The sequence below is a fragment of the Rhipicephalus microplus genome, chromosome X, assembly GCF_043290135.1.
Source record: "Rhipicephalus microplus isolate Deutch F79 chromosome X, USDA_Rmic, whole genome shotgun sequence".
NCBI classification, from domain to species: Eukaryota; Metazoa; Arthropoda; class Arachnida; order Ixodida; family Ixodidae; genus Rhipicephalus; species Rhipicephalus microplus.
The window spans coordinates 271,081,302-271,095,391 of NC_134710.1; the positions used below are offsets into that span (position 1 = coordinate 271,081,302).

General features: G+C 40.5%; 1 protein-coding gene across 2 annotated transcripts in view; it reads left to right on the plus strand.

The window, feature by feature from the left end:
* p115 (General vesicular transport factor p115) overlaps nt 1-14,090 on the plus strand; it is a 61,289-nt gene that overhangs the window by 44,323 nt on the left and 2,876 nt on the right. The window contains exons 16-19 of one of the 2 annotated variants that reach the window (XM_037414027.2): nt 2,059-2,171; nt 5,920-6,102; nt 8,701-8,832; nt 9,928-9,942. In XM_037414027.2, coding sequence (XP_037269924.1) covers nt 2,059-2,171; nt 5,920-6,102; nt 8,701-8,832; nt 9,928-9,942 — 443 coding nt within the window. The remainder of the gene's footprint in view (nt 1-2,058; nt 2,172-5,919; nt 6,103-8,700; nt 8,833-9,927; nt 9,943-14,090) is intronic. The other variant, XM_037414028.2, reaches the window with a different exon arrangement.

Genomic DNA, 14,090 nt, shown 5'->3' on the forward strand with positions numbered 1-14,090 from the left:
TTTTTACCCGTCTTACCGGGAGGAATTTTATGGCCTTTATACAGCCGCTTATCACAATCATTGTCCATATCTTTAGTAAGATGAACTGGCGCTCTTTGGCCGTGAAATGGCCCTTGCACCACAAAACATCAATCATCATCATCATCATCATCATCATCATGATGGACACATTGTATCTTTAGCAACTATTGGGCTTAATTCTATGGACACTGTACCCTTTGTGGCACGAAAAACTGCCTATAATAATGATGGACTTAGAATGAGAGAACATCATACATATTTTAGAGTTGGTAAGTGCTTCTCAGCAATAAGTATAAAAATTAGGGTGACTTGCTTGATCGTTTCAATTTTCGCACCACTTAGTAAGTCAACTGTAGCTCTTGGCTAATTCACATTCTGTGTACCAAGTTACAGTAAATTGCCAAAAGCAGCTGAAAAGAAGGCATTCATGTGACAGATGTACTTAAAGCAATCCCATATTTGGTAAGAGTGTTGCAGTATTTACCCTTCAAGCATGAATTGTGATTTTATGTTGATGAATATGCCAAATTCACATAGCATAATTCCAAGGCACTCAATATTGTAGAAGCATTGTATTATTTTGTGCGAGTTTCAGACAATAGTAATTCTAAATAGTATTTAATTATATATTTGATTTTTCTGTAGTCGCATTCTATTTCGACATGAAATAAAAGAAATCATAGGCTTCAATTGTGTGTGCACAAGTAGTTTTTAGTTGTATTTGTTTTGGCAAAAAGATAAGTAGTACCTTTGACATTGGTCATGGAGTGCGGCACCTTGAGCGATGTGTCAAACCACAGTGAATTCACAAAGTGATCGGTTTCGGTTATACGCACCACACTGGAGTTGAGTCAAAGCATACTGACTATGCAAAATTCAAAACGTTCAGTTCATCCAATCATCAATGTCTTGCTCTCTTTTAGCAACAAGTTGGCACATTTAGCATGAGCACGTTGCGTACACAAATGTGGTTACCGCCGCTCTAAGGAGTATGTTGATTTGTGCAAGGCTGAGATGGTGCCATGGAGGTAGTTATGCATTCATAATATATCCTGAGGTAATTAGAAAACTCAAGCCAAAAATTGTATTCAGAAACCTGGCGTTTCGAAGCCAGGCAGGTTTCTTCCTCAGGGGTGAGAAAGCCATAGATGTGCAGCGCTTGCTCGCCTTGCGTGAGAGGTTCCCCGCGGCCCTTGTGTGGCGCCACAAGGGCCGCACAAGACACTCCTTATGGCGCCACTTGTGTGGCGCCATTAAGGAGTGTCTTGCAGACTCCAGCCTGGTCATACTTTTTAAATTACAAGATAGGAACAGCGAATATAGCCCAGAACACCTCGCAACATCGCCAGAAATGTAATATGAACCTAGAACTACTTACGTCAAGAATTTGTGTTGACTGCCATGACCGTTGTGTGTGCTCTCTACTGTGAGTGTGGCATGTGAGTTGCTGTGTTTAGTTATCGCGTGGACAGCTTTGCTTACAATAAAGCCTCCCTGGTACTGCCTTTCTCAGTACTGTCTGAAACTTAAACTGTGACTGTGTGCTAAAAAAAAAGTCTCATAATAATTAATTATTGTTTACTTGAGAAAAGAAGGACTTGAGCCATGATAAGTGCCTCATTGGCTGCTTGAGGCTATGGAAACAACAAGATGCACAATTTTTCGTCAATACTCTACTAAGGTACAAAATTTTGCATCGTAAAAAAAACTTAGCCAATATGGTACCATGGTTTCAAAAAATGTAGAGAGGGTTCTTACAATGTTCAGTCAAGACGAGTTTTGCGAAGCAGTAAGTTTTGCAGCAGGTTTTACTTTAATATTCGCCAATGTTGAATCATTGCTACAGCATTTGGTTATGTTCCCAGCTTGCATTTTTAATTTTTTTTTTGGCTGTGGCAGCTAGCAAGCGTGCATGTGTGTGGTATTTAGCAATAAGCCACTGTTATTGACCAAACAAAATGATGCTACTAATACAGCTGTAAAGTTTTATAATATTAGCAAGCTGGCTAAGCAGCTAAAAAAAAAACTTTTTTCTAGTGGCAGCTGGTGGTGGCCATGGGGATAGCAAGAGCCCCAGCCCTGAGCTAGACCAGACCAAGAGAGAGCTCGATGACCTTCGAAAACAGCACGAGCGGGTGTTGCAGGAACTGGTGAGGCTTTTAGACTGCTTATTGATTTAGTATCTGATATTGTTACATTGAAGGACAAGTTTTTGTGGCACTAAAGATCAACTACAAAGGCAAAGCATGCAAGGAAAGGTGCTTTTCGACAAAGTGATGCACTTTTGTAAACCCTAATATAGTGTTCTGTACTTAGCTTCGAAGATATTGTATTTATTCGCGTAATGAACGCACTCTCATAATGAACGCACCCCCTACATTCGTTCGCTGTAGTCCTTTTAACAGACACCTGGCGCCTCCTTGCCCGTTGGATTTCTTCCGTTTTTTTATTAATTATGCAGACCCCCCTTCACCACCTCGACTCACTCCCTCACTCCCCTTGCCCGCTGCCACGCGCCGTATAGTTTTTCTTTCTATCTATGCGTGGCCCAATCTTTTTTTAATATCTGTGTGCCACAGCGGGGTTCACGAATGGTGTGAGTATAGAGACTTCGCAGCTGACAAGCACACAGCGAGCGAAGGTCACGAAACTGCCCGTGCCAGCCGACAGTCGCTTCCTGCAAACACAAAAATTTAAGGCCCAACCACATGCACGCAATTTTCGAATAACGACGACAATCTTTGCTGTCGCTAAAGCTGTCTCAAGGGGTCATTCGTTGCCACCGCGCCTCAGGTTTCTGGAAAACCAGAAAGAAATCGCTTGTCGCCCAGAAAATATCGTGACTATTTCCGCAACATGGTCCCTGAATCTTGCTTTGGTTGCAAGTGAGGCAACTGCTGTATTTCGTCATTAATCTTGTTTTCGACGGTTTGTTTTGATGCTTTGGTGGTAGCCTGCTGTAACGTTGGTTACTTGCTACAATGTCAACGGCGGCGGCGCGATCGTCGTGCGATGCATCGTGGCGTCATAGCGCACGCTTCTAGGCGCCCCTTGAGATCACAGCAAATACCACTGTTGCGGTTAAACCATTGCGAGAAAAGTTGGCAGCAAAATGCTTTTATGGTGTGCACGGGCGGCGCGGGAACAGCTTGCAGAATATAGTGCCTTCAATCACTGAAGACGAGTGAAGTGCTACACAAAGAAGCTGAGCGACCTAACTTTTTTTGCATTACCGCATTTTTTTTTGCTCATAAAGAAAAAGTTTTCATGAAATTTTCTCCACATCATAAACGCACCCCGATTTTTTTAGAAAAATTCATTAGGCGGGTAAATACGGTACTAGTAACTTCAATAAAACTTTTTTTAGGCATAGTTGGTACATATCTCTGAATTAAAATTTACAGCACAAACACAGAACATGCTCCACAAAGAAATCAGACACACATGAGTGCTGACTGTCAACTCCTTTATTCTTTCATTTGTTAATGCATATTTATGCCCAAGTCAACTTTTCCACGCATGCGTACACAACAAAAAAGTTTGGACAAGTAAAACAGTGACAAAAAAGGGGAATCAGATACGCGAAAACAAGAAACGGTATTCAGATGAATGCATTTACAAATAAGGAATAAAGGAGTTGATAGCGTTCGTGTGTGTCATTTATTTTCTTTGTTGGGCGTGTTCTGTATTGGTGCTGTTAATTTCAAATCAAAGATAGTATTCTCATTCTGTACTAAGCTTCAACTTCAATTTATCTAGTGAACCGGAGTATAGTCTTGCAGCTTTCTAATAAATGCTGTCCAAATACAGTATGTCATTAAAACTTAATTACATTTTACCACCTTCAATTTTAGTCATGAAATATTCTCAGTATACATATTATGAAGACATTTAAATGTTTCATAATGTCTGAAAGTTGAAATAGCATGGCCTCTCATGCCTTTTTATTTATTGACGAGGCAGATAAGTTAGGTCTTATTAATTCTCAAATACTCAGCTGCTCTCTATTTAGCACAGTGATTTAGTAGGATTTGTGCTGCTGGCTTAGGTCTAATACATCATCCTTTTGTACTTTTCTTTTTCAGACATTTTCTAAATAACAAAACTTGCCATGCCAATAATGTTATGAGTACTTTTTTTTTCCTTTTCTGTACATGCATTTCAATGTCTCCTGCTATATGTTTATTAGGGCCCTGAAGCACTTTTTTCAGTTTTCTAAATAATCATTAAATAACATTAATACAGAAGTTTATTGCCTGGCAAATTGATTGCCATAAAAAATGTTTCAATCCGTCGAGTATGGCCCATGTTACAGGGATTTGTTGCATGCTTAGAATGCTTTTTTCTTCTTTTGTCTCTATCAGCACGCTGCAAACTATGTAGCGGGGATGATGAAGGGGCAAGATGTTATGTCAACACTTGCCATGGACCTTCTCTTATTTTTCATTTTTGCTTCTTTTTTTTTAACACGTTCGCTCACTTCTGGTTTAATTCTCGTGTTCGCTATGGTCGCCACTGTGTAATTTAAGCACACTATAGAGTGCTACACCAGAAACACTCTGTGCTTAATGGTAACTAAGCAGCACAAGAATGCTTGATTGCGGCATATTTGCTGAGCTTTGCCGAGTGCATGGTATGCACCAGCACTGTCCTGCATCAGCTTGACCGAGCGATAGTAGCGAATTCTAGATAGTGCATTGTCAAGCGAGTTCCGTTAATCAAACTCCAACTAATGTCTGGGAATATATCTTGCTTGAGAAGCACGTAAAAGAGAAAGCAAGCGTACCGGTGGTTTTGGAAAGAACGACATGCATTGGTGAGTACTGCTTTAGCAAGCGCTGTAAAAAACGAGTGACCAACCGTGGCATGAAGTGTTTGAAACAACATGGGTGTAGTCTATGCAAAATCCGCGTAGAATGTTGGAACTTGGCATTTCTCACAGGCTTTGTAAGGTTTGAGGCCACTTATGACATTTGAACTCTAAAGAAACAAGGCACAAAGGTGGAATATTTATTCGAACTTGCGCACTGAGTTCAGCAGACAACGGTCTCTGGAAGTGCATAAACGTCGGCAACTATTAATGAAAAAATCTGTAAACAGGGATCGTGTCGAGCCGACGTTCCGACAGGCGGACTAGTCTTACTCAAGGCTAGAACAGAACTGAGGAACTTCTGGAAGACAAGTCCGCTTGTCGAACCATTCTGCTCGGCACAACCCCTGTTTACAGATTTTTTCATAGCAAGCTTCCATCTTCCCCTTTCTGCCGTTTTCTTTAATTACTACTATTGTTAAACTATCAAATAAATAGCAACAAGCCCACCTGTTCCAGACTCTTGATCTATGTCAGCTCTTGGCTATTAGTAGAAATCTGCTTAATGACAATATATAGCAGCCACCACCAGTTTTGAGAAGAGTGAGGACTGCACTCTGTGTGGCAAACCATCTTTATCACAATGCTTTGATGTATGCACCCTTCCCCTAGAGAAAAAGGCGTCACACGTCTCTTCATCTTAGTGGCTTGCTTCTGGCAAAAACAAATGGGCCGGTGTCTACCAAAACAGCACAAGGCAGCACAAGAAAATGAAAGAAGCAAATTGAAGAAGTGGCAACTTCAGATTTTGTGTGTAAACTCTACATACCACACATGAGTACACAATTTGGCTCAGCTGTTCGTAACGGTGTTTGCTGTCGATAGAAAATTTTTGTTCACAAAGCCCAAGGGGTGCTTCACAATCCCTTTACTGAAACTTTTTCTCTTGGTCTCTTGAATTTCTTCGCCTCTGGCTATTTCTTAACTTCGGTGGTCTTACCTTGTTGCAGCAATGGTTTCATGTGCGCATTTAACACTGTACTCCTTCATATTTGCCTTGACTGCACTCCTCCCACTACTTGTTGCAGGAAACCTTGAAGGCAGAAAAGGCGAGCCAAACAAAGGAGGCTGCCAGTGCACTATCCTCCGAAACAATTGTGGCGGCAGCAGCAGATGTATCACTGAAAACTGAGCTTGATTCTGCCAAGGAGCGAATTGCAGCTCTCGAATCAGAAGTGTCTTCGCTTCGTGAGGCTAGTGAGCTTCTCAAGGTGGGCCTGTGTTTTTTGTTTTTTGAAGCATGCTTAATTCAGTTAAACATTGAAAGCACTCCCAAATAGTTTGCTCTTGGGCTACCACCTATTTGTAAGAATGAAACATTGCTGAACATAGTGCAAAAGTCGACACACATTGCATTTTCTGTTTTCCCATTTTTGCTGTTTTTTACATGACAATTGCTAACACAACTGAGCTGGTCACTTATACAAATGAGTAAGTTCCACTGAAAAATGGAATAATTTATTCATTGTAGGCAGATTGCGTGTTTTATATAAGGGCTAATGTAAACAGGATTTAATGGCTGTGATGAACATTGTCAATCTTGCTCTAGCTGGTATGGCAGCACTTGTTCTCGCCTCTAACGTTTTGGTGGGCCAACCTGGTTCAGTGTTCCCTACCACTCACTTCGATGATAAGATGCTGAGTGTGAACTTTTTGTGCAGTACTGTTGAATGCCTTTGTAAGAGACATTCATTAGGAAGCAGTTCTTGTTCATGCGAGGTGTCTCTTATAAGCAAGGTACCACATATGCATTTTCTCATCATCTTTTCAAATGTAGGCACACTGGTGTCTCTTACATCCATTTGTTTCTTGCATCAGTGCCTCCTATAAAATGGTTTGACTCTATATATAACAACTTTTGACTGAATGGGCCATGAAACGCTACTACCATAGAACACATACTCTTTTTCTTTAATTTGCCATCAGCAATAAAAAGAAAAAAAGTGATTTGGATGAAAATAACGCAGTGCCTACTCAATTAAAAACTTTTAAAGGATGCTTGATTGTGAGCTAGGCTCTTGTGTGGGAGCCGAAACATCTATTAAGAAATATCTTTTTACTTTGGTCAGTGCTGTGTTTTTTTTAGTCGATGTCATTCTTGGCCAAGCAGAATTCTCCCATATTCTTGACTTTAAAAAGTGCTCTATCATATAAATCACGGTGTCACGTGTGTTACACTTTGGTGCAGAATGACAACCTGTAGATAAGGTAATTTGTGCAGTTTGCTATGCAATTAAGAAAGTTACTTTAATAGTTTTAGTTTGTTAGGTGGGTAAAGAGAATAAAATTCATGCGAGATGGAGGTGCAGGGTATTTGGAGGTTTGGAATCAATTAGGAAATGTTGCTGAAGCCAGTGTTTTGACAAGGGGGCATGTCTGCATAAGGGCAGCCTTTGTCAGACTTAGCCAAATAAAGCAAACAGAGAATGATGCCAAGGAAAGCATAGGGGGTATGCTGTCTAGTTTGTAATCTAAATATAGTAATTGTAAAATAATGTTGAACTAAAGTGGACATTAAAACTTGTTGTCACTGGTATACAAACTTACAACTTTGGAATTACATGGATGTGTGATGAAGAACAAATTGTACAACAGTGGTAGCTGTGCCCTCATCCAATTTCTTGGCTATCTATGTATGTGTAATAATGGGACTGCTAGCCAGCAGCACTAATGGCCGTGGTGACAAGTGTAACAAACTTGTTGCCCAGTGAAGTCTCACCTTATTATGAACTTTACAAGCTGGCAGCTCGTAAACACTCTCATGTCATCTAAAGGCATCATAACAAGGCAAGAACAGTGTGCACTTGATGAGCCTGGACAGAAGGAACAAAGTGTACTGGTGCCGTGCTCCTTCTGTTTGCCCTCGTCAAGTGTGCACTGTTCTTGCCTCGTTATGATCAACCAGCAAACTCAAGATGTGTTAAGAAATCAAACTATACTTGGTTGAAACCCTTGCTACATATCCCTGTGTATATACTAGACATAAATGGTTTAACATTAGGAAAGATGCTAATTTATGTGTCTTGCCCCCTTATGTAGTCCTAATTAGTGGCTAAATTTTGTTGTAGACATGTATTTAAATGCCAGAGTGAATTTTCCACAAACATCAAAATTTTGATCATAACAATGATTACAAGTCTCGTTACCTGTTAACCCAAAGAGCAATTGTGTTTTGTATTGATTTAAACGGATCCAGAACAAGGAGTGTCGCTAAGAGACCAGGTTATTTTAGAGCAGTTTTTTGCAAACTTGGAGCAATAAAACTGAGAATGGTGATAATATATATATGATTTATTTTGTGTATATCATTGTCAGTTTACACTGCACTTGTTAGCACCACTGACAGACACAAATGATTTAAAACCTCAGCCTCTGTATTTAATGTTTTGAGCTTTCACTGAACAAGGGCTACAGGACAGTGACGTATAGTTCCATGGCTGTTGAATGTGGGAACCACTAGCACAGCTTAGCACCGCTTACTCATGCACTATACCAAAGCTTTTCTTTGGTTTTCTTCAGAATAATAGGAATTGTGCCTTGAAAGAAAAGCTGACTTGAAGGCAGTGGGCCCACGGGCCTTTTTAACTGTCAACTGGGTTAGAGTGCTTTGTATATAGTTGTGAATCCTAATGGAGCACCTGCTCAAAATCATATGAACAGCAGCAGTGTGTGTGCATTATATTCTCAGCGACAGTGGGTTATATTCTCAGCGAACAGCCAGTTAACCTAATGCAGAAATGGTTCCACCGCAATATTTCACCATGGTGTATACATGAGTGGTGTGTAATTTGTGTGTGTGTGCCCTGCAGAAAGAGAAAGAGGGGTCAGAGGAAGAGCTGCAGACTCTGCGGAAAGAGCAAGAGGATCTTCTTGTGATGCTCACAGAGCAGGACACGAAAATTTTCAAGCTCAAATCCAAGTTCAAAGAGCTTGGAGTGGAGGTACACTGGACTCTTCCTACGTAGCTTGCTCTAGTGACATGGAACTATGCATAAATCCCACTTCAAGACCTCTGCTTTGCACCTTCATCTGCATCCTTCCTCTGTTGCAACTAATTTTTTGTTTGTTTCTGGTTTTCTTCCTTGCCAAATATACTGTTTCCTTTGTCTTGTGTCATGTCTTGCTTGCTTGCATGGTGGCTGATGCTGAACCTTGATTTTGTGCCCCGCATTTATGAAACAACTCTCACTGTTATAATGTGCTGATGCAATAACACAGCAATAACCACAGACTTGGCAATTGTGGATGGGTAGATTTGGACTTTAATGTGCTAAAACAGTTCCTGGCCCAGTGGGGCTGCTGTGATATATTCACTTTTTCTCACCTTGTATTGAATTGTTACATATTTCTGTGTGATGATAGAATGGGGGGATGAGAGGTTTGTGTATGGTCCCTTTTTTGTAGTTCTTAATTCAACATGCACTAGAACTGTGCCCTCTATGAAAGTCTATATGCTAGCTTACAAAAAAAAAAACTTGTTCAGCAAAGTGTCAAGGCAAAAACTAAAATTGGCTGTCATGAAACTTTTCTTTAATGGCACATATCAGCCTGTTTTAGAAAAATCAAGTGGATCACTTAACAGGAAAAAATGAGCTACCTTGAACCCTCACTCCTTGTCCCCCTCTGTATAATAATTCGCTTGCATTGGCCATGTACCATGGTTGTAGTTTCAATTTTTTGTGATGGTTCAGTTTTACTTATTTATTTTCCATCTATAACAAATACTACATTTAATAGTGACATACTTCTCAACTTTCATTATATAATTCTGATTTCTTTTTCTTGGCATGTGTTGTTTTGTTATAACCTTCGCTGCTGAATTTTCATATTCTCTGTTTTTAAGCTAGGAATGGGCATACAAGCTAGCATTATTAGTGGCATGAAATGCTTTGCTGCTTATGCATTCTATTTCTTCATATCTGCATTTATTTTGTGCTACTGTTAAGTGGGAGCTTGTTGCAAAAGTTCTGAACAGCATGCTACATTTAGTCTCATTTTGCAATGACCCTTTGTTTCCTGCTTCTTAAAATTTCCAGGCAGAACCTGATACGGTGAGTGTTCTGCTTGTTTAACAGGATGTTAACAGCGGTGAAGGGAAGGCATGATGTAGGGAGGCATGTGGTGCAATGAGCTTCATGTTCTCTTCGACAAGAGGGTAGGTGGCAGGAAAATTCTTCAAAGCTAGCATGTTTCTGGAAAAGTTTATTGGTGAAAGAGTTCTAATGTTTAGCAAACTTTGCACTGTTGTAGTTCTTGTGTGGAAGCACTGTTATCGTAGCGCACATCTATGGAGGATTCGTACAAGATGGTGGCTTGCAAATTTTTCGTTCCATTGTGTGGCTGCAATGTGTGATCTTCCGCAATGCAATGCGAGATCTTTGCTTGCATCACAACCGTCGCTTGATGTGTGTTGCCATCCTTCATGCGTATTTTCTTGGCCATCACCTCTCACCTACAACATCATTTACACAAGTGGCTGTGCTTCAATCCAGTGTGCAGAAGGGTGCAGTGAAAGACATAATAATTTGTGCTGCTGCTGGTTGGTTGCACCTGCAGTCTTTGCTGCTCCTGAACCCTTTATGAGGCCTAATGTTATAAACAACCCACACCAACTACTGAGGGCGGTATCGTCATTTGTATAAGCTTCTTATATGTGCAGAATTTGAACTCTCTGTTGTTCAGGGTTGTAAAGAAGAAGTGGGGAATATGTGTCCCACTGCTTACTGAAAAACAGTCGTTACAGAAAAAGAAAATTATATTTGTTTTCATGCAAACTTGCTGCTGCCTTACAATCAATAAGGGACAGAGCGTAAGACCCGCAACTTCCCGTCACAAAAAAAAAAGACAACTAAATGTCCATTATACATATACTGAACAGCAGATGTGTGTACTGGGCATGCCTTTAACAGTCTATGAAGAAAGCTCAACTGCTTCTTTTACGGGAAAAGACTTCTCCACATGAAGCAGAATGAAAATTGGATACCGTAATCAGCAGTACACAATGTTAGACAGGCTATGCTTTCGAAAAATTTATCATTTAATGGTTGTCAGTTTTGTGTTGCACAAATATTTGAGGAAACTGTATGAGTGGGAACGAAGAAAAGCACTAATAGCAGCTTTAGGAACTCGTAAGTATGAAAGAAACTTCAAGCTTGCCTGTTATGCTGAATTTAGTAGAGAGCGTGCCAAAATCTCTTGAAAAAAGGGTACATCGCTTGCAAGCAGAATGATTCATTTTGAATATGTGTATGTGCTGTCACCTTGTGAACACTATCAAAACAATTACCAAAATGCTTTCTGGGACATCAGCGCAGTTTCACAAAAAGTTTGAAAGCAATCTATTCATTAGTATTGGTCTAAAAATTTAAAACATGGTAAAGAAAAAAGGGGGACATAAGAGTCCCACTGCCCCACAAAGGGTTAAAAGAGATTTTGGCTAATGAAGGCTTATTAGAAAACAAGAAACATGCACCCTGTACGTGTAGCAGGCAGCTATTTTCCTACAAAGAACTGGAAATTAATGCTTTCATGCATTGTCAGTGCTTTTGAACTAAAGACACTGTGTGCAGTATGCAGTTAGAAGCATATGCATATCTTGATTTTTGGTTACATTGGTTTGTTGTTTATTAAAAAATTTTCAGAGCTTAAAGGATCCGTAAACCACCCAGAGGTCGAAATTCAGTTGTGCACGAGTGTACGATCAACACGGAGCCGTGAGAATTTTTCGAAACGGTGCAGCGGAGTTAGACGTGTTTTAATATCAAAACCGTGACGACCACACCTTTCGCTCTCTCCTGTGCTTCCCTTTGCTAGTATCCTCTCCCACGTCGTTTTGCCCTATCTCCGAGCGCCGCTCCCATGCCCCTCCCAATCTCAAGTGGCATACGTCATCGTTGACGCGCTGCTTGAAACACCGTCTATTTCCGGTTGCCGCGACTCCGTCACTTGCATGCTTGTTGGCAAACCGTGGCTGCTGTAATCGTGCCGGTATGGAACTTGTATGGAACAACAAGCAACACGGGCAGCTGCTTGCTGACTGAGCAGAAGTCGTAGGCTCTCGCTCAACCAGTCCCAGCGTATTTGGCATATTTGGCTCGGCGCGTCAGGAATGTGGCAAGGCGTATCATGCAGAGGCCTGAAAGGAGGAGGGATTGTTTCTTGGAACTTGTGGCGCTGACGGCTCATAGCGCTGCCACATGCAGAATCGCTCATCACGACGGCATTGTGCACACGGTGTGCGCGGTTACTTGAAATGCCTGAAAAATATATATATATATATATCAGAAGTGGTTTACAGGCCCTTTAAGCTTTAGCATGTATCGATACAGATAAAGCTTGCAACAAAGTGAAAGGAGCAGCGCAATTTATTTCTTAATGCTGCGTATTATAGCTATTAACCATCGTGATTACAAACACTACACTACTTGCACTATATAAATATGGTAGGTCAAGGCACTTCATGAATCCCTGTTCATTATTTATTGACTCTGAGCACAAAGAAATTTTTTTGTGCCCAGAGCAAAACAGAAAAAAAATTCGTTTTTAAACACGAGAGCATAAGCTCTGTTTGTGCAGGCTCTTGTTGTAATATATCAATCAACAGCGCCCTCTTATCCATTATGCAAACCAAAGAAGATCAGTCAGTCTCTGTTACTTCCACTTTGCTAAAGCTGTCTTATTTTTATGTGCTCTGAACTAGTGCAGAGGTTTTCACACAAAATGTATTGGTGCACATTTCAAGCGTTCCAGAGAAAATCGTTTTTTCCTCACCATGTCTGCTAACTGTGCTGCCATACTCTATGGTAGCACAGTTAGCTGTTATGTTGTCAGAGGTCTTCTATCAGGCAGTAGGACAACAGGCACTGTGATGGTCTCTCTGCAGCAATCAATTTGCAAGTAGTGCATGTTCAGTAAATTGTGCCTTGCACAGATTAGGGATGTCGATTTTGTGCTCGGTGCACTGTAGCATGGTGTGTGCCATAAGTTGACAGCTTTGTGGCGCTTTTGCCGAATATTACAAAACCTCAAAGGCCATTTACCATATTTGGGCATTGCAAATAAATAAACATGGTTTATAGATGCCACAGTGACAGCTGTCCCTACAGAGTTTCGCTACATTTATGTATGGCATAAAAAAGTCTGAAAATGAATGCAGTCAGTGTGCTCTTTCTCGGAGGCACCACTAAACCTGTCAACAGAAACTCCACACCTGTCACTTGTGCATCACACATACTTCCAGCAGTGCACATATCAGGAATGTGGAAAAAAATAAAAAATATCATTTAATGTGGGGCATGTGAAGCTACCAGTGAAAATTTGCCACTCGGCTAAGAAAGAAATGGTGGGAAAAAGTGGGAGGAGTGGGGAGTAAGGGCAGTGAAGAAAACAACCTACTGGCCCTTAGCTTTGACATGCAAGATCGCACAGCAATATTGCTTGTGGTGAAGGCCATGGGAGAGAGAACCTCTGCTTTGGGAAAGTAGTCTAATATCATGGTGTCATAGTAATCACCTTATTTCAATCTTCAATAATACTAAACCCTATTTAAATGTTACTTCAGTACAGTGGATAATGGGTGAAATAACTCGTGGAAACAAGGCTTTCAAAGGGACTAGATGATATGCCTATTTAGAAAAGTGCACATTAAATGCTGTTGCATTATTGAAATGAGTGCATGGTGTTTGCATAGAACACAGAAGCTAGCTGGTTATTTTCTTTCATATTTCTTAACTTACATGTTTTAATTTGGGTGTTTATAATGTTGTCAAAAAAGACTTTCATTCATTCATTCATTATGGGCATTATTTCATTGTCATCTTTATTTTTGTTTGTATATACTGAAGTACCAGCACAACACGTCAAATATTCATCTCCTTCGCAAACTGAAGGTTGCAAATTGCACTCTTGATTCAGTTGCTCCTTTCCTGACACCAAGAGCTAGGATCAAGTTCACTGTTTGCAGTATCACAGGCACCTGGTTACTAATCTCATATGCTTTCTTTACAATGCATAGGATTCTGGCATTTATTTGAGCATCATAATGGCTCTTGTTTTATCAGCACTGAGTGCTCCTTTAATTTGTGATCCCAATTTACAGTCTTGTAAACAAACGGTTCATATAGTATATCGTTATGCGAGGTTTTTCACATCAGCAAAAGTTCTCTTCGGCCCGATATATTATGGGTAGAGCCTAGGTGCT